This window comes from Diadema antillarum, unplaced genomic scaffold, assembly GCF_040938485.1.
Source record: "Diadema antillarum isolate AM-2024a unplaced genomic scaffold, OU_Dant_1.0 seq00000695_RagTag, whole genome shotgun sequence".
Taxonomy (NCBI): domain Eukaryota; kingdom Metazoa; phylum Echinodermata; class Echinoidea; order Diadematoida; family Diadematidae; genus Diadema; species Diadema antillarum.
In genome coordinates this window covers 225,835-247,909 of record NW_027271600.1, presented here as the reverse complement: position 1 = coordinate 247,909, position 22,075 = coordinate 225,835, and the positions used below count along the sequence as shown (strand labels likewise).

The 22,075-nt window shown below is 39.3% G+C and overlaps 1 protein-coding gene across 1 annotated transcript in view; it reads left to right on the top strand.

Annotated features, from left to right (window-relative positions):
- The window catches only part of LOC139737536 (rho-related GTP-binding protein RhoN-like), a 31,830-nt gene extending 12,320 nt beyond the window's left edge, over nt 1-19,510 (top strand). The window contains exons 3-5 of the mRNA XM_071648208.1: nt 2,494-2,603; nt 11,240-11,374; nt 18,892-19,510. Of these exons, the coding sequence (XP_071504309.1) occupies nt 2,494-2,603; nt 11,240-11,374; nt 18,892-19,179 (533 nt within the window). The 3' untranslated portion in view covers nt 19,180-19,510. The remainder of the gene's footprint in view (nt 1-2,493; nt 2,604-11,239; nt 11,375-18,891) is intronic.
- Nucleotides 19,511-22,075: the final 2,565 nt, after the last annotated feature.

The following is a 22,075-nucleotide window of genomic DNA, read 5'->3' as shown; positions in this document are numbered from 1 at the left end:
ATGGAAGGTTGATATCAGTATACACTGTATGCAATGTGTATATTATAATGTATGACCTGAAGATGATTAGCGTGTGGATGGGCGTGACAGTAACGTATGGGATTTAAAAGACTTCGAGTTATTTGACCCCCCCCCCCCCCACCACCACCACCACCATTCGTTTTATCACGTAATAGATACACTATTCACAACAAGCAGTCAATACAATTCCTTGTATGATAGGCGTTTGGATTATCTATAGCCTTTGATTTTCTATTTATCACTTTTGTTTAATTGCGTCATAACGCGCAACTCATCACTTTGCGTTTTTTTATTATTATTACTTCTCAGATTTCGGTATCATTAGAAAGCGCCACATATTGTTAGATTTTTACGCCATGCACATAAATCTCATTGGGTTCATGTACAACACCTATACCACGACAGAGAACCCAAGCATGTCTCAGTCGTATCTAAGAGCAATTACCTCATGCATATATTCATCGGGGGGAAAAAATATCGTATACTGAAAAAAAAAATCATTGCAATGATCGTCGCATGAACGTGACCGTCGGGTCTATGCTCCACAATCTCGACATCATCATTATTTACATATTCTTTGAAAGCACCAGCACTTCAGAGAGCTCCACTCATACTCACTGTTCAGCTTACGCATATTCATATCCGCCAAGCAAAACTTCACTGCACCTGCTCGTTCCACGCACACAACGCATTGATAGGCCACCTTATGCTTCACATCTCCACAAAACTGTCATCTACATCAGTGTTGATAATCATGTTCGATGGATGGAAAGCCATAACCAGTACCTGTTAGGCCTACAGAGAACTCCAGAACTTCATATCATTTATTCATTCCTTGATGAAATTACGTCATGCAAATTCATATAAGATTTCCATAATATCCTGCAAACGCGCAACTCCACCACACCCTAAACTCCACGTAAACCCTGCAATTCATACGATGTCAGTTCATTAATATTCCTGCATCATACAGCATCAGGAACTCCACTGCATCACGACTCCACTGCTTAGAGGATACACGATCATTATCCTATACGACTGCACATCATACATCATTATTATTTACATTTTTGCACATGCATTATGCCTGTAATGATATCAAATTTCCATTTCATCGTGCAAACAACGACTCCACAACCTGACTCCACAATAACCTCAGAATTCACTTCAAGAGTCTCGCTCTCCACAGCTCTGCAATTACCTACTGAAAAAGTCTTAATAGCCAGCTGTTAGGGGAATTCACAAGTACATGTGTATCTTATCTTATTGATTACTTTATTATGGACCACATGAATAACAGAACCGGATGAAGACTATTGAGTACAAGAAAACAGTAAATTAAAGTTTACTGTCTTGGTGGGTTCTGTGCAGTGTGACATTTCGTTATAACACAAAATAACTTATTCAAATTCATGAAATTCTTTGGTCGAAATGTTTCATTGTAACTGACTGACAAATTGCCCAACATCGACGTAAATAAGCACTGAATTGATCAGTGTTTTAGTATTAGTCATGATAAAAGAAATCATGGACGTACGTACTCGAGCAGGATTCGAACCTACGACCACCTGATCTCCGGACAGGCAATTCAGTGCTTATTTACGTCGAGGTAGGGCAATTTGTCAATCTGTTGCAATGAAAACATCTCGACGAAAGAATTTCATAAATTTGAATAATTACGCAGTACCCCCTGAATGCTATAAGGATTAGAACCACCATACACTTGCTGTCGGGCGGAAGCTCGGTGATCTAGTGGAGATGACGCCTGTCCGGAGATCAGGAAGTCGTATAGCTTCGAGTCCTGCTCGAGTATACGTACGTCCATGATTTCTTTGTCAATCAGTTGCAGTAAAAGCATCCCGACAGAAGAGTTTCATTAATTTGAATGTTAATATCTTATATTTCTTGCCTTTTACAATTGAAGTTCCAGTGCACTTGATATCGTTTTTTTATCACCATCGTTTTTTTCAATAATTGATTATGTTTCAGGATTGCATTTCTTGAATCTGATTATATTTCATATATACTGTGTAACAACATTGTAGAAATACGCTTTGGAGCAGCTCCTGTTGAAACCTAAAGAGGCTATCTCACTCTGCCATTCAGAGAAAACATGAATGGATAGGTGTGGTATGATTCGTGAGTGTCGAATTCGTCACGTGCACCCATGGATAGATTATGAATTATCATATTCATCAGCGTAACTTATTGGTGATCCACATTGTCTTCAACTTTTTACTTGATGACATAACAGACATCACATGCTTTCCCGTTATATAGGTCATTAATGTTGTATCGGCCTAAAGATTATCTGAAAATGTGACGCAGTCCTAATGCGCACGAAGCGATTATCATTAATGTATCGTGTTGGATGGTTGACTCGCGAAGTTTTGGGAAAGACAATAGTAATCATGGTAATTTGTAACGTTATTTCATTTGATTTAGTCATTTGTATATGTCTTTGTCACAAAGGGAGCGCAGAATATGACTTCCTGCGGCCTTTAGCCTACCAAGATACTGATGTGATTATCATCTGCTTTGACATTTCCGAACCGAGTTCCCTTGACCGAATCTCACTAAAGGTAAGCTGCATGTGTGAATGAATTTGTGAACAAGATGAAAATATTGACTGCAATGCTCGTGGTAATTATGCTTGCTCTTTCTGGACTCTATATATTCCCCTATGATCACCCAACATTCATAAGTTCTTGGCGGAATCTAGAACACGTCAGGAAGAATGATCGTGGTAGTTACCCAGTACTGTAGTATGCCAACACCACTGTAATCGATACAGACACGAAAGATATTGCACGAGGCGATAAAGGCAAATGGCTTCCTTTCTTTTCTTCCTTTCACTTGTGAATTTCCTACAACACGCCTAGACAACTGTTCTCTTAGTCTATCAATATACACTGGCAGCGCAACACTGGCCGAGATGACACTGATGGCAAAATATTGCGAAGATTGCGAAGTTTATTAAAGTTTTCGAAGTTTTGCCAGTGTGACCCCAAACTTTCCGAAAACTTCTCGCAAAACTTTTAACTCAATCTAGGGAAATTGCCTCAACTCCTCCCTAAAAAAAAAAAAAAGAAAAGAAAGAAATTGCAGTCTGGACGCATATGACTGAAAGTTTGTCATGACATTGTGACCAGTCCACCACCCGTTCGGTGCCTCCGAAGAGGGCGGTCATTGGGGTATGTCAGAGCGGGTTGATAGAGAGAGTTGCGACACCGGAAGTTCGCGCTGATTGGTCAATCCCTCAAAATAGTTCCCCCTGGGGGGTGTTTCATCAACGTTCGTCAGCGCTGACAATTTCAGCAAAATCCTTGGTTTTGATTGGCTGAGATGCTCTGGTCACTGACTATTACTATGGTGATTCAAGTTGTCAGCGCTGACAAACGTTGATGAAACACCCCCCTGGGGGGCGTTTCATCAACGAGTTCGTCGGAGGTTTTCACCGACAAATTTGCTATCAGCCAATCAGACGCAAGGATTTACACTGACAACTGTTAAAAGCTAATGAAATCCTTGCGTCTGATTGGCTGATAGCAAATTTGTCGGTGAAAACTCCGACGAACTTGTTGATGAAATGCCCCCCTGGGGGGCGTTTCATCAATGAGTTCGTCGGAGTTTTCACCGACAAATTTGCCATCAGCCAATCAGACGCAAGGATTTATACTGACAACTGTTAAAAGCTAATGAAATCCTTGCGTCTGATTGGCTGATAGCAAATTTGTCGGTGAAATCTCCGACGAACTCGTTGATGAAACGCCCCCCAGGTCGTTGATGTCGATAAGACCTTAGAAAACCGCGTACCCTATTATGACGCAAACAATGCACTTATTGTTATTTCGCTCCATGGCTCGCGCAAAGTAGAGTTACGCGCTCCGCGAATGGGTTTTGCGCGAGAGTGCAAAATAGTTTCCCCTAGTCGTCATAACAACAATAAAAATTTTTGAATTACAACAACAATTGTAAAGGAGTGGGACTACATGATATTTCCGTCCTTACATTTTGACGTTCGCCCATCAACATCATCCAGGAGCGTTAAAACAACTCTGAAAATATTTCATCCTTTCAGGTTGTTTGCATCCGTTTCCTTGACTTCGACAGTAAGTACTCCTTTCTCTACTTCATTAAGTTTACATGATTGCCGTAAAACAGGACATATTTTTTTCAACAAGTCACACTCCCGTCGCAAGCAGCAATGGTATCTCACACTGCCGCTGGGTCCGTATGGTACTGCGCACCTATGTGAAAACCCTGTAGAAATAATTCGTCGACATCGACGACCAGGGGGAACTATTTGACGTGACCTTTGTACCCCAGTGTCGCAACTCTATTCTATCAACCCGCTCTGGGGTATGTACGTGTGTACATTGTTACGTCAAATCATTAGTTATCAGACGGCGCGCGCTTTGTTCTTTGTTGCGCATATGTAACAGTGACCAAAACTTCGAAAACTGAAACTTCAAGGAGTTTGGAAGCCATCAAACTTCGCGACATTTTTATATTTTGCAGACTTCTTTACCATGCACCAACAAGGGTTTGTGCTTGCGAACTAGCTGTCGAGTAGCGTCCGCTTAAATAGGAAAAAAAAGGAAGAAATGATACAGAAATAATCTTGACAGGTTGCCCCCCCCCCCCATCACTTCCGCTTTGTCGGCGTTTATAGTTGAGAACCTTGCTTCCGAGCAGGGAGGGCCTGCTCCGAGTGAATGGTTCAGTGCCGTATATAAAGAGAGTCTGGCCAACTCATGAATTGGACGCCATGTCGTTACCCAGCGGATAGTGCGCTTAAGGTTTTAGCGCGTGCGCTTGAGGGACTAGCGTGTACGCGCAGGCGTCCCAAAGGCGCAAGGCACATCCTGTCTGCAATGCTTGACTTTTTTTTTTTCTCAGAGAGGGAGAGAGAGAAAGGGGGTAGGTTGGGGGAGGGACATTCTTTCATTCCAACCATGTTGAACAAAGCCAACTATTATGGCAATCATTCTTACACATTCAAGTAGACACAAACACAGGGGTACATAAACATGATAAATAATAGGCATAATTCCTTTATAGGAATATTATGATAAATTGCTGTAAAAAAAGAAGTTACAGTGAGCCGTGTCATTAACTGTCACCAGACTGTATGCTATACATTGTATTTAGCAAGTTGTCCAGGTAACAAGATTGTTGTATAACAAAATGATATATAAATTTACAATTCTAGCTGTGCACAGACGATAGACGAATTCCACAATTGTTAATGATTCGCACGTACATAACCATCAATTACCATCCTAATTACTCCTTTATGTATAAAACTGGCATGAAGGCCTACTAGTAATTCAAAATGAATACACCTATGTACAATGTACAACATGACAACGTCATCGATAAGGACGTATTAAGGTATGTAAAATCATCTCAAATTGTTTAAAAATAATTTAAAGAGAAAGATCTGAAATTGAGCTAAGCACAAGACAGTACCTGGATTACGTTATGAGGGATATCCTCGGTGGCATCCGCACCAAATTAGAACTATATTGCCATGATCATTGAATAGATATTAAGTAAGTAAAAAAAACCAAAACAAATGAAAATGTCCTATACAAGATAATGGCGACTGGTAGACCTCCGCCATATTGTTCTCTTAACAGGTCTGGAGTACGTCTTTCCAATGTTGCACGACAGTTTCACATACTTGGTAGAAAAAAAAATGGCGTGTTTGTCACAAAATTTAATGCGTCGAGTGTTTAATTCCTTAAACTAGGTGTGAATGGATGGACTTTTATTGTTAAAGACTCGCAGACTGAGCAAGTATTAAGGAATTTGAGCATTTTCACTTCGACTAATCTATTTTTATAACAATTCAAATACTTTGAGCGGTCATTTTAAAAATATGGGGAAAATCCTGTCATGTTAGTATTTCACTTGACCTTTGACCATCATAGCCAAAATCTTTCCGTACGTGTCATTGTGGAGTGATGGTGGCTTGCAAATACTGTTTTTTTTAATGCATTGGGTAATCCCCAAGGTATGGAGGAACTGTGTAATAATATTTCAACAATAGATCACACCTGCAGATAGTAGAATTTCAACATTTTCCTGACATTGATCCTTTGACCTGTAAAATGAATCTCGCCTGGAACAGAAACGAGTTGCTACTCGATGACCAGTTTTCTGGCCGCACTATCATTTCCCACTTTTTCCTTCCTTTTGGATCTGCTTTCTCGTCGCACTCCGATTTCCCACTTTTTCCTTCCTTTTGGATCTGTCGGAAAGCGGTGTGCCATTACACTTGTTCCAGGTCGTTTCATGCAACGCCATGCTGCGCAGGAAGGCATGACGAATCTTCAGTTTATCGCGGTAAGATAATAATATCAAAATATATTTCGTGTATACCTTCTACTTCAAGAAAGCAGGCAACGGCAATGACAATTCCCCACTGCACCGTGACCAATATTGGGGACGTCCTAAAGGCAAACAATATTAGCGCGTAGCTGCGCGAAATGAACAATGGGCACTGCGTGTGAGCTATGCTCGCGCCCGCGTAATTGACTTTGGTAACGACATGGCGCCTGTAGATCATGGGATCAGCTTTTGACCAATCACAGGCTTCAAATCTCATAAGCCGAAAACCGAGTTGGCCAAACTCTCTTTATATACGGCACTGGAATGGTTGAGCGACATCATGAGAGCCAGGTAAATGACTCAAACTCGATCATGACCGCACGCATCTGCTCGCCCCTCTTTCTGTATAGATTCGTTTGTTAGATTTCAATTTGATTTGATCAGTAAGTTTTTTAAGTTATGCAACAATAATTACATAATTTATTTCAGGGTTTTTTACTTCTTCCATTTGCTTATTCCATTTCTCGTTATAGCATTATCGGTGATGATTATCTGCAGCGTCACCACTCTATTCACTGCCATTTGTTTTGTCATTGCTGGTGAAAATTTCTCGAGCATTCAAAAAAAAAAAATGCACCAGATCCGTTGAAATTTCCATTCTGAGTATGCCAAAACTTCCTCGTGCAGGAGGGGGAATCTGCCATCCTACACCCTTCCCCTGCTCGGTTTCTGCACTTATACATATACATTTTTTGAATAATTTGATTAGTCAAATGAAGATTGGAAATCCAGAGTTACAGAATTTTGCTTTGGTGCTTTTTCTTGCAACTAAGATATTAACCAATACATCTTCTTACTCTTTGGATTGAAAATTTCAAATATTCCTCCAAAAGTGTTTACCAGATCGTTGAGGGCACTATTCACCTTTTGCAGATGTAACAAAAACCAGATTTAGTGCCTCAAAATAGTTCTAAAATGTGAGTTAGGGATAGAAACAATCATTGTAAAAATTTGAATCCCCAATGTTAAGTATTATTAAATATACAAAATATGAACAATAGATGTTATCAAAAATGTTTCTAGACGAAAACGTCTACAGTTTTAGTGAAAAAAAATAGTGATATCTCCTTATATTTTAGGCTTCAATGCGAAATTTTACTTGGTAGGATATGTTGTGCTACAACTGACCTACACTTATGCATCAAATGTGATATCTTTAACATTTTTTATTACTGCTCCCAATGGTAAACAGTACTTTTAATTTTCAATTCTAAACATGCAAAAGCTTTCTCCCGTTGGATCCCCCCCCCCCCCCATCCCTCATCTGATATTTAGCACACTCTCGTACTCCAGAAAAATCTGGGTACGGCCTTGAACTCTCTTGCATTCCTTCACATTCATTACCAGGAAGTGATCAGTCTGCAAAAATTAGTATCAACTTAAACTTCATATACAGCGAGGCATACGTTGCCATCAGACACTCTCGTTAGTTGCTCGTAACAAACATTAAGTGCTCTATAGCTATACTTTCAGGCAGGTGTCAGTTTCACAATCAGGCCTCTTTAACGATATAACTACATGCGCAGTTTGTTGGATGGGAGCTTGAATACATATACTTGTACACTGTACATTCACTACAATTCATACATTAGCATGGATAAATGTATTTGATTTCTTTCTCCAATTCTCTTTTCTATAATAACACCATGTGTTCAGACATGCCGCGAGAAGGCATAGACGCAGCAGCAAGAGTCATTAAATGGTTACAGCTAAGATTACTGTACACTGCAGACCAATGCTACAGAGCCTGCTGTGTTCACTGTATATATCTCTGTCCAGAGTAATATCTGAGGAATATTGTTAAGAAGTTTCGCTTCGAGTTTCGAAAGTTGCTTTGTAATTGCACTTCAACGATGTATTTTGTCAATTTATTGCATTTGGTCCTTGTATTCACCATGTAATGTAGTTAAGGCAACGCTCATCATCGAGGTCATAAACAATTAGATGCTGAACAGGCATTTCCAATGACTTAACTTCATATTACAGCCATAACTTCAACGGCGATATCACTTCTAGTGAGATAGATACCATAGCATTGCCAGGGCGTGAAAGGTTAAAGGGAATGGACGAAGGTTACGAAAATGGCTAAAAATGCCATTTTGAGTCATTTTAGATTCAAAGTCATAAGGGAATGTCATTTGGTAGAATGTAAGATACTCGGATTTGTGATAACTGGACAAAGGTTAACCAGCAGGGCTTTTTTGCATTATTAATTTGCCTAGACACTTCACATTCTAACATTCAATTATGATATAAACGCATGAGAACACTGCATACAATATATGATTGAAGTAATGTCAGTTGGGTAGTGAAATTAGATGGAATCATCCCACTGATTTGTTCTACAGCTGTGCATTATCTTGTTTTAAGTGCACTTGTCCCGATAGATGTAACCATATAGTGGCGGATCCAGAGGGAGGCGTAACCGGCGCACCCCCCCCCCCCTTTATTTTTCGTTAAAAAACAAAAGAAATAAAAAGAAAAAAATGAAATGAAATCCGGAAGTGGCACCAGAAATATTAGTTGCGCCCCCCCCCCCCCCTTTACAGAATTCCTGGATCCGCCCCTGATATAGAAACTCCTTGATTCTCGCCCTCTCTGAACGTGATGGGTAAGTATTGTATAGGCCCCTATTATTCACATACTGTCTCTCCGTTTGTCCCTCTTGTAGGCCTACTTTCCTATGTTTTTCTTGTATTTATAACTATACAATATGCAAGTATACTTGCATCCCGGTTTTTCGAAGATTGTAAAATATTTATTATCGATTTATATTCATTTTTCCTTCAAGGGAATATATCATCAAAAGAAAATTTCAAATGATCATGAGCAGGCCTACACAATGATCGACTGCAGGTTACAATTATGAAAATTAGAGGTAATTGCAAGCATGTGTACATTATAGTGACATACCAAACTTCCATGTTCCACGTACTGCTGGTATTTCTATTTCGGTTCTAACTGTAAATTATGTCGACCAGAGCGAGGGGCTTCATTAATAAGGAGGAATGATGATTCAATATGTTATGCAATGAGTGGGGTTTTACATTGCTATGTCAGTTCATTAAATCAACTATTGATATAATAGACATACTGAAGTTATGGCTGAAATGACTATGGAACGGGATGATAAAGTATTGGTTGAGGTGATGATTCAGCTTTTAACGTTTTGCGAGATATTTAGAATCCACTCTATGAAATGTTAAAGAGCATACAATTCTAAGGGGAATTGAAGTGTATTTGATAAAAATCAGTTTTGAGATGACTGAGATATCCAAAACAAAGTAAATCAAAGAGATCCTGATAAAAGTCATGGCCTGTCGCAGTTTATTTGGATTGCTTCTTCTTCTTTTTTGATATCCCAACCATTTCAAGACCAATTTTCATCAAATACACTGTGAATTCCTCTAAGAATTGTATGTTCTTTCATATTTCATAAGAGGTTTCTCATTATCTCACAAATACACCCACACAAAAATTGAAAACCTACAACCCCATCTAAACCAAAACTGTACCATCCCTATAAACATGGTAAACAGCACCCAAACCGAACAGGTCTACATACGGTGAGCAACTCATGCAATCGACGCAAAATATACTTTTTGTTAAATAAAAAAAGAGAATATAAAGTAATTCAAAACAGGACAGACAGGACTGACAAAACAAAACATACAAAAAAAAACACAAACACAATTAAGCACAGCATCATGGCATGACTGTATATAAAATGCGGACAAGCTGCTAGGAATCAGAACAAGGTTGATCAAGAAAGTGGCTCCGAATAGCTGTTGGTGTATATGTTGATTCAGAGCAGCTGCAGAGTATGCATTTTATTATCTGGCATCCATGGGGATAATGGTGATTATTATGTGCATTTGTTATCATGAATCAGTTAAAATATTGAACTCAAAAAGAAAATTTTCATTATTCAAAAAGAATAATGCCCGAGTTTAAATCATTAAATGATTTCCGACTGTTATGTGCATTTTACATAACAGTCGAAGATTGAGATTTTAGGGGAAGGTTGGGATTTGAATTAGGGAAACTCAATTACTTGTAAAAGTTTACTGCTACGAATGATGTTAAGTCAACGAGACAATATGCAGAAATCCTATCAAACTTGAACAAACAGGAGTAAACTCTTTCATAGATGTGTACATGAGACATGTTATAAAATGTTAGCGATGAGTTATCTTTTCACGAATTTCCCTTTCACTGGGCATTACCATTGTTAAGTACATTTCCCCCCGTAATTCCACTTTTGACAAACAGGAATATTAGTTACGATTTGTTTGTTGGTTAGTGGGAAGTTTGGGATGTAATGACGTGGACAATCTAATTTGCTTATGATTATGACCAATATCAATATTTTAGGGAGAACAACTATAAACACTATTCCATTTTGTAAAATTGTAGTGAGACGTTCGCTTTTTTTTTATCTTACTCAATTTAGTTCAGCTTACGAACATTGTGTGGAGTTTCATTTTATATTAGACAGTGATTTGGTAAGATAAAAATATATGAATTAAAATTATCAAACGTATATCATGGACCGCTACTATATGGAAGTATGAAGTGAGTAATATTCCAGGCGGCTGCTACAAACTTTACAAACACGTTGATATCAGAGCGCCAATAATTACCTAACCTAAACATGGTAGAACATGTGAGAGAATTGAACCAGAGTGTTATAAAAGATTGGTACGATTGGTAAAACCTTTCATTTAAGGTGGCATAAATAATTATGCAATGTGGTTTGAAGTTGCATTAATGAGATATTGGTCATTTTGTTTGTCTATCTCCTTAATTCCGTTCGTAGTGGATTCCTGAGATCCGGAAGCATTGTCAAACATGTCACGTGATATTAGCGGGATGCAAGTCGGATCTGCGAAATAATATCGACGTGATGACCAGGCTGACAGCAAAAAAGTTGATTCCAGTTTCACATCATAAGGTAGTGACCAAGTTGATTGCGTGGATTATGTTATTGCCCATTAGGATGAAATAAGATATAAGTAGTTCAATATCTATGTATTTCAATTGCTTGTAAAAAATAATTACATTAAATCGATTTTATTTCTTTCTTTTTGTAAATATGCATGCTGAATCACGCGCTTATACCAGAAACATAAAAGACGCATAATTTCATCACAGATTACAGTCATATTAAGAGAGAGAGAGAGAGAGAGAGAGAGAGAGAAAGGCGCCTTTTTCTCCCTCCCTCTCTCTCTCTCTCTCTTTACACTGTTGTGCCGAATAGTAATTTACAGTAGTTTCAATCTTCAATGGCAATATTGCTTTCGTGAAGGGCGTTGACAGTCATAGGGTAAAGTTGCTCTCAGAACCCCAAAATTGGTTGAATACAGTCATTTCCCATGTATCATGCAAACGATCTTAATATCGACATCGAGTTCTACAAAGAGAGTCCAGTGCAGGATTGTGAAGCTTCATTTGTGTAAGCATTTTTTGTGGGTCAAAATTTGCGGTGTCATCTTACGAGCTATTGAAAAAAGGTCCATGAGTCCTATACCCACGAGTCATACAGCTCACGAGACATGCAACCCACGAGCTAGACACCAAGTAAATTATGTATAGGCCACGAGCTAGACAATAAGTTAAACGGGCCCACGAGCTAAATACTAAAGTTCTTTATTTGCCTAGTGTCGAGCTCGTGGATCGTATAGCTCGTGAGCCTATTTCATTCATGTCCAACTCGTGGGTCTTGTGGGCTGTATGAGTATAGGAGTCTAGCTCGTGGCGTGCACCCAAATTTACATGGGCTTTCATTTTATTTTTATATCGCAGTAAAGGAATACTGTGATATGGTTTAAAAACACTTTAGGACCAACAGATGGTCAAACTCGAAGTTTGCATTTATCACTATTATTTTGTTTTATCTTGTCTATAGCCTTACTCGTGTATCTCACTTGAACTATGAACGGGCTACTGCAAAGACCACTGATCTTATATTCATTATCACATAACAGGGCAACAAAATTTTGTAGAGTAAACTTTCAAAATTACATAAACACTATGATTTATTATTCTATAGGTATACGTCCGATTTACTCTCTTCATAATCATCTTTATTCATTTGCCGGTTTTTTATTTGTTTATTTGGTGGGGTTTTTTGTATGATAATGATTTTTCCCTTTGTTAGAAGCAAGATAGGTCACAATCTGCATCGGCATCGCTCAAAACTGCAGTACATGACACGCGGGTCCTGATTCGAAATTCCGTACTTGAATATGATACGCTGAGTTCAATGTGCTCGTTCATTAGAGCAAGGAGGTTCAAGAAATTAATCTTAATGGAATCACATACAGTCTTTCCTTTGAACCAACTTTGATGCCGTCACTAAAAGATAAACTTCTGAAGTATGTGCCAAACTGAATCTGCCTCGCAGATTAGCGGACGATTATTGATTCGTGTCTCATTGCGTATATAAATGACCAGCTATATAAGGAAGATGGTTCTAGGAACAGTACCCCCTGGAAAACCACCCTTCGGATAACTACCACCCGGATAATTACCCCCCAGGACAATTTCCCCCTAGGGCAACTACCCCCCGGACAACTACCCTCCAAGGGCAATTACCCTCCAGGGTAATTACCCCCTAGGACAACTACCCCCCGGACAACTACCCTCCAAGGGCAATCACCCCCCAGGGCAATTCCCCCTTAGGAAAACTACCCCCTGGATAACTACCCCTCGGATAACTACCCCTGGATAACTACCCCCTCGGATAACTACCCCCTGGATAACTACCACCCGGATAACTACCCCCTGGATAACTACCCCCCGGAGAACTACCCCCTGGATAACTACCCCCCGGAGAACTACCCCCTGGGTAACTACCCCCCGGAGAACTACCCCCTGGGTAACTACCCCCAGGATAACTCCCCCCCGGATAACTACCCCCCGGATAACTACCCCCCGGATAATTACCCCTCGGATAATTACCCCCCGGATAATTACCCCCCGGATAATCACCCCCCCGGATAATTACCCTCCGGATAACTACCCCCCCCCCCCCGATAATTACCACCAGGATAATTATCCCCAGGTTAATTACCCCCTCCTCCGATAACTAGACCCCAGATAACTTCCACCCGATAACTACACCCTCCGATAACTTCCCGAGGATGATTACCCCGGATAAGCAAGCCTACAACTCCCCCTCCCCTATAACTATCAAGACGAAAATTACCCCAGGACAGTGCACCACGCCAATTACCCCCTGGGTAACTACCTCCCGGGTCATTGCCCCCCCCCCCCCCCATCTTACCTTTAATAAAAAGAATATCATTACTACAGGAAACGAAGTTCTTTGTATTATTTGCCAGGAATCACGGAGATGCCATACTGATACATCATTTTATGAAAACAACATCTTAAAGATTTACGATTTGTATCGTTTGCACTTAGGACAATTTATGTAAAAGCTTAATTTCTCCCTCTGTATTTTGACTCTATGTTCATAAAAAACGAAGCTGTCCCTTCATATCCTACCCGGTAATCCAGTAAATGTCAATGCCTTTAACCAAACTATTTTCGCTAAATCTGTATTTTCTTTTACTGTTCCGAAATTTCGGATTTCTCTTGATAGTATAGTATAAAAGAAGTTTTAAGTTTGAATGCCTTTACCATTGAACTAAAGACATTTTGAAGAAATGTTACACTTCAGAATGAGTTAAACTTTTTGCAATATTTTTTAACCACAATTGTCTATCGTTTACCACAACTCCATGTAACACTTCTTTATTTTGAGGAGCTTATATCTCATGCCTCACGTGCCCTGGTTTTGACCCATCATCTTCCTCTTCCCTCTCGCTTTTCTCTGTCCACTGTGAAGGTAGTCTATTCCTGTCATTCATAACTCACCTTTCCTCTTTCTCTCATTACAAGGGATTTATCTCGTGTGTGTTCATGTGCAGTGCACTCCAGTTAAAACGAAATGCTCAGGACCGGCAGTTTTTGTTTTTTTTTTTTCGTTTTAACGAAATTTCGTTGTAACCGAACAAATATAATATGCAATGTATAACGAAAAGAAGGAAACCACGCATAAAAAAATTTTGTTTGTTGAATCCTCATCATACGCTGGAAAGCTATGTGAAATGGGAGAATACCTTTTTAATTTCGTTTAAATATTACATTTTAAAAAGAGCATAAAGTTGTTTGTGTTGTCACACATGTGTAGAAAATGACGGTGTAGGATTTGGTTACAGTTCGCTATTCCAAAGGTTCTTTTCTTACTAAAGTACGTTACTCCGAAGACTCCTTATTCCGAAGTTTCGCCATTCCCGGGATTCCGATGGTTTGTTTATGTGAAGGTTCGCATTTCCGCAGAATCATCATTCCGAAAGTTCATAATCTAGATCAAAATAATATATTGTTCATTTTCCGAAGGTTCGTTGATCTGAAAATGAAATGAGGTTCGTCATTCTGAAGGTTTATAAATCAAAAAAAAGAAAGAAAAAGGTTCACTAGTCAGAAAGTCCGTTGTTCCGAAGGCTTTTTCATCCGAAAATGAAATAAGGTTCGTTATTCCGAAGAAATTTTGTTATTGAAAAAAAAAGATGAGAAAGGTTAGTTATTTCGAAGATTTATTTATCTTAAGACGATTATAAAGATTGCAATTCTTAAGTTTTGTTAGTGTACTCTCCTTTTTCCACCATGGATTAACGATACTTTTTGTAATGTTCCGATTAACGAACGTTTTGAATTCCTATCATTTTCGGACTAACGAACCGTATAAGAATAAGAATAAGGACCATATTTTATTATCGAATTAACGAACCTTTGGAATAACGCCAAAATGTGCTTAATAACAAACCCTCTTTCATTTCCGAACTAACGGACATTTAGTTGTATCAGAATCTGTGTGTTTTGTATTAAAGGACTTCGGAACAATGAAACAAACCTTATCTGAATTCAAATTATTTTATTACAACAACGCAAGTTCCCCTCGGAAACTGTGCGTGATACACGGAGTGAACATTTTAATGATGCGTTCGCTCATGCAGAGACGCTTTAATAATGCTTGTTCCGCTACGCATTTTCGAATGCGATCCGCATTTCGTTATAACGGAGCGCATTTCTTTTGTTTTTCTTTGTCAGTGGCGCTCAGAAAAGACTTCGTGATAACGAAAATTTTGTTATAACCGTCTTCGTTATAAGCGAATTTTGTACCATAGACTTTAATGGCGATAATTTTGGGACCAGAAGTTTTGCTTCGTTATAACGAAATTTCGTTATAACCGTGTTCGTTGTAACGGGAGTGCACTGTATCTTTATTTGTGTACTTCGTCTCTGTCTTAATTTGCTTTCTTTGCATTGTTTCATCAATTTTGTAACTATTTTACTGTTATACCGTTAACGCTCATTTCAGAATTGCCCTACTGCATTATTGGGCATATTAACAACTAGTATATCAAGGATGTGGGAAGAGATTGTCACCTCCTTGGTATGATCACTGCAGAACATTACCTCCCTTGACAATTACTCCTTATTAAAATTAGGCTCCAAACAATCACCCCTCTTACAATAACTCTCCCCCAGAAAATTACGTCTCTCATTGTTATTTTCGAACACATTAGCTATTTGAATTGAAAAAAAACCCAACATTTTTTCATATCGTCTGGTTTTGGTCGAGACCTAACTTCAGGTTTTAAACATCTTTTGGGTGAGATAATTAGAAACCCCTTACGAAATATTAAAGAGCATGTTATTCCAAGAAGGATTCAATTTTTTGAGAAAAAAAAATACTCTTGAAATGGCCGGGATAAAACAGAGCAGCCCTATAATGTAAAAAGGATTCTGTCAACTACAACTCTCCCTAGATCTATTCAAAAAGAGGGTGCAGGACAAAAGACTTCGTTAACAACTAGGGGTGTTTTGTAAAAAAAAAAAAAAAATACCGTTAAACTCGTAATATTTTACTCTTTCTAATGAGACTAACTTATATTTGAACTGGATTTCCTCTCAAAGTGTCGAGAACATTTAATTTGAAAACTAGCACAATTCTACTTGTATGTAAAACAAGCTGTAATTTTACTCTCATGACAGATTAGGGCACCTTTTGATAAAAGTTGCCAGTTATGACATCTTGTTAATATCTAATAATTTCAATAAAACCATGGGTTCTGCTTGATTGATAAGCTCGAGTCACTGACTTGTTACCATGGACCTGCTTTGATCGACCTACAACGATTGGTAATTGTGTGGAACTGACAGCTTGTCAGGACTGATAACTTTCATAAAACCGTGCCCGGATCCTATCAGAAATTATGGCTTTATATCGAAGAGTCCCTCGCTAATGTTAAGGGAATATGAATTGCAGTGAAATCAACTCTCCTTTTCTTATGTTTATCGTCTATCATGTGTTATAACGGTAGAAAATAAATGACAAGCCAAAAGAGTGATGACAGTGTAAGAGAAAGGTGCATCTTCTGATATGGTGTTATGAACTTATGGAAAATATACGACGGGTGGTAACTTTCGGGGGGCGGAAAGGGAGGGTTGTCCAGTAGGTAAGTATCAGGAGGGGGCGGGGGGGGGGGGGTTCGGGGTATTGTTAATGGGGGGGGGGGTAGTAATCCGGGTGGTAGTTATCCTGGGGGTAGTTATCCGGGGAGTAATTATCCGGGTGGTAGTTATCCTGGGGGTAGTTATCCGGGGGGTAGTTATCCGGGGGGTAGATATCCGGGGGGTAGTTATCCGGGGGGTAGTTCTCCGGGGGGTAGTTACCCAGGGGGTAGTTCTCCGGGGGGTAGTTATCCAGGGGGTAGTTATCCGGGGGGTAGTTATCCAGGGGGTAGTTATCCGGGTGGTAGTTATCTGGGGGGTAGTTATCCGGGGGGTAGTCATCCAGGGGGTAGTTACCCAGGGGGTAGTTATCCGGGGGGTAGATGTCCTAGGGGTAATTGCCCTTGGGGGTAGTTACCCTAGGAGGGTAGATGACCGGGTGGTAGTTTTCCTAGGGGGTAATGGCCCTGGAGGGTGATTGCCCTGGGAGGGTAGTTGTCCGGGGGGTAGTTGCCCTAAGGGGGAATAGACCTGGGGGGTAATTATCCGGGTGGTAGTTATCCGGAGGGTAGTTGCCCAGGGGGTAAGTGCCCGGATACGAAGGAAGATAGGTCTTTATGATGGTAAGTACTTCTCGCCATCCCTACTTGTAAAAAGATGAGAGGTATGGATAATGATAAAGACATGGAGATGCGCGAATATAAATTGTGCAAAGATTGATGACATAAAAATCAAAATTAACGGACTTTACGCACCTGACGTAGTAATCTATAAAGAACCTTACGTTGTCGGAAGTCATCGGAAAAGTGATAAACTCGGCATTTCAGGAGGCTACAGCTTCAAACACTTTCGCAACATAGGCCTACATCTTTGATTTACACTTTTGCACATATTTCTGGACGGGATTGACTTTTGCTTTGTATGTTTAATCATTAGGGGAGATTTCATTTCATTTAATAAATAAGCAAGCAAACTATATACCAGATATTACGTTAAAGTTGAAAATGAATCTTCAGATTGCTCAGAAAGATGGCGGCATCAAACGCCGAGATCAAAGACACAAATGCGCACCTGGAATTTGTTTGAGCATCCCTCAAAGTGACAGCAGTTAAACGGATCTGCTGCTCTCGAATCTCCATGATTAGAGACACCAAAAAGTGTTACACGGTATTGCGGTTTTACTCAAATCATAATTTATCTTTTATAGATTATAATGTCTTTGAAATCAAATCACACAAGCACATAATAATTTTATCGTAACGTGGGAATGGAGGTTTGATCATTTATGGTATTATGGTATTAACATGTCCTTTAGGCCTATCAAATCATATATAATCATGTTTTATGAAATTTATTTTTATATCAAATGCATCAGGGTTCGACATTAGCGGTGGCCCGGTACCTTCGAGGCCACTAAAAATTTACGTCGGGCCACCAAATTTCAAAAGAGGTTATATTTTGGTGGCCCGATCGGGCAACTGAAGCTCAAAATGGATTGTTGTGCTTGCTTTTGATTTGAATTTTGCATGTTTACTTACTTCTAATCACTTGAGTTTTATTTTCTGTTAACCCCCCAAAAAGTGATATGTACATGTTCTTGTCGAAAAACAAAATTAGATAAAAATTGAATTGAAGTGAATTGAATTTTAGTGTCCCTAAGAGAAAAAAAAAAGTTATGCGTCGAGCCCTGTATAAATGTGTATATATAGTATATACAACTGTATATATGTATACATAGTATATATATATAAATATGTACATAAATGTATATATAGTATATATATATATATATATATATATATATGTGTGTGTGTGTGTGTGTGTGTGTGTGTGTGTGTGTGTGTATTCTAGATTCGACATGAGTAATCTCTTCCTGTTATCATTGAGTACACTTATACGTAGATCGCAGATCTATTATTCAAAGTTTTGTACTTTTATCAACAGGGAAGTACAACTGCACAACAGATCAAGGCAGTGGGTTATGTTGAGAGCTCAGCGAGGACCAACACAGCAGGGGTACGGGAGGTGTTTGAGATGGCTGCTCTAGCCACCATCGGCAAGCTCAGTCTTCAGAAATCTTATACCGATCTCCCTCACGAAGGCAAAAGTAGGCCTACTTCTCTGTCGGAGTCGCTGCGCTTGGTGAAGAAAAGTCCAGATGCAGTGTCGTCGAGAGTCAGGGTTAAATCCACAGTCATCGAGAAGGACCCACATTCCTGTCCTATCTTGTGACCGACCAATGCGAACCTAAATATAACAGTGAGATATTTCTAGACAGGTAGATACCATAGCATTGACAGGCATGAAGGGTCAAAGAGGAAGGGCGATGGTAACGGAAATTGGCAGATAAATAATATCCTTGGCAGTCACAGTCATGTTTAAATCCAAAGTCCAAGGCACACTGATGTAATGGGAATGCTGTTTGGTGGAATTACAAATATTGGAAAGTATAATTGGGCATGGGTTTGACCAGCAAGGCATTTTTTTTTTTTTTTGCATTTGCCTGAACTTAACATTCTAACATTCAATAAGACATTTTTGTTTTTCAATTCTAAAACGTCATTTAAAACTTTAAATGTGATAATAATATTGACGTTATAATTGTATCCAATAAGATGAAACTTTTGTAGACACGGTACACCCACACATACATACTATTTTTGGCAATTTTTCTTTACGTGCCCAGGTATAATTTCAACTTATAAAAAGTCATTCAAATTAATGAAATCACTACTAAAGCGCTGATTAATTCGGTGCTTATCTAAGTCGATATATAGGGCAATTTGTCAGTTACTACACACAAGTTGCTATCATGATCAGTTTGCAACGTAGCGATGCGTGACGAATGTTCATCACGCCCAACGTCTAAGAAGCTCTGATTTCCCAATCGCTATAGGCCCACCCCATCACGATGGTATCGGGAAAGGCTCTTGTATTCTGCTACTGCCATGCTCAAAATATAGCAACACCAAGCAAACAAATAAGCCACTTCGAAGTTAGCTCATGTGCACCTCGGTATAATCAGACGTTTCTTTTTTTCTCGGTTGTCGGCACTCGCTTTCAAAGCGACAAAAATGCATAATTTTTGAAGACTTTACAATTTATGGAATTCAGTCATGAATGAAACAAAAGATGAACTTGGGTAGACCAGGGGACAAGAGTGGTCCATCAAATTAACACTTGTTGGAAAGCATCCATGATTTCATTATTTTGCACTGAATGTAACAATCTTTTTCTTTTGATATTGCCAAATACTACTCAGGTGGATGTTCTGGCACGCACCATATACAGTATAAGGATTATGCCTTAAAAAACCTTACATCACAGATGCTCATCTCAGTGAATGAAAAATAAAAAGATGCCCTGTCAGTACAAATGAAATTTTTCTGCTCATTGGAAAAGTGGGACCCCTATCTGGCATACATACTTATTCATAGCTGGTCAGACCCGGCTCCGGGTCTGTCTTTTCTTGGTCCTGCATGCTCCAAACTCACTGCAGAATTGGCGGATGATGATAACGACGGGCATACCATGGTATGCCCGTCGCTATCATCTCCCGCCAATAACACGATGCAATTGAGCTTGGGGCAGAAAACTACATTTTTTTAAGTCAAATTTAATTCATTGCAACTTGGTGTAGGCTACCCGGAAAATGTCCTTCGTTACCACATGCAATAGTATATTGGTGGAGAAACATTTCGCGACGGAGCAGCAGGGACCTGCTTACCTGTGGCTCGACCCCTGTCACGCTATAGTATTAGAAAGCTATTCTTGCACTCCCTCGTGCAATTTACGAGCCCACATCACAATGAATGTTGACTGCAGACCTGATATACATGAAGGGGAAACTTTCCGGCAGCCGGAAGTCTAACAACAAACGACTCAACTTTGTGTGTATAATTTATCACCAGAATATGAAGTGAATTTTACAAAGAGTTCATTTATGTATATAGGCATGAGCTATTAGCCAAGACTATCTCAGTAACAAGTCGAGGGTACAGAGCATAATATCATGTGTAAATGTCACTATATCTTCTCAGTGTCTTGTACTTGTGAAATGTGACATCACAAATAATGTCGTAAGTCGTTTAATATTATGATGTTTATTATTATCATGTATGATAGATAGAAATGGCGTGCATATGAAATTAATTTAATTTGTAGAAATGGATGAATGACATGTTGTATGCCTTGTCTGTCATGGTTTCTGTAGTTCTTATACAAGGGCGCCGGAAGGGGGGGGGGGGGCACTGCCGCCCCCCCCCCCCCCCCCCGCAGTAATCTTTTTTTTTTTTGGGGGGGGGGGGCAAAACGAGTTTTGGCCCCCCAAAGTGCCCCCTGAAGCAAATAATTAATCACTTATTTAAAGACCAAAATGACCAATAAAGGCACTTTTCTTGTCTAAAAGTTGTCGATTTCATTGCAGAAAATGCGAAAATCATAATACATTATTAATGTACATTTTTTTATCTATATACTAATATTTGCTTATGAGTAAATTTAGTGTATAGATGGTAGCCTCGCGTCCTCGAGTTTGCCCCCTGAAACATACCTTTAGTAAACCTTACATTTTCCCTTTCTTCTATGCTTTTAAGCAATATAAGAACAATTTTTATTGCGATCACGTTTAAAGTTTTAATGAATACATTTCAGACAAATGGCAAAGTGAAAGTAGCTCGCTCGCTCTGCCCGTACTTATAGTGAATGCACAGTTTTCATGAATTATGATCATAGTCCTTCGCAGTGTTTTTTTTTACTGTTTTATTCCCTAGAAATTTGAATTAAAATGTTCTGCACACGTGATTTTTATACTCTGTTTTTACAAAAAGTCCCTTTCGTGATACCCCCCCACACCCTCATCCGCTCGCTCGCTTCGCTCCCTCGCCGAGGATGTCACACCGTCACATAATGTACCCCCGTATGTTATAAACGTAGTCCTTCAAACGAATTTGTTTATTCGTCATGTTTAATTCACTAGAAATTTGCTTTTAAATGCTCTATAAACGCGACTTTTGTACTATTTTTTGCAGAAAGTCCCTGCCATGGGAGGGGGTATCCCTTCTCCCACACCTTCCCCCCGCTAGGTCGCTTCGCTCCCTCGCCGAGGATCTCACACCGTCACATAAAG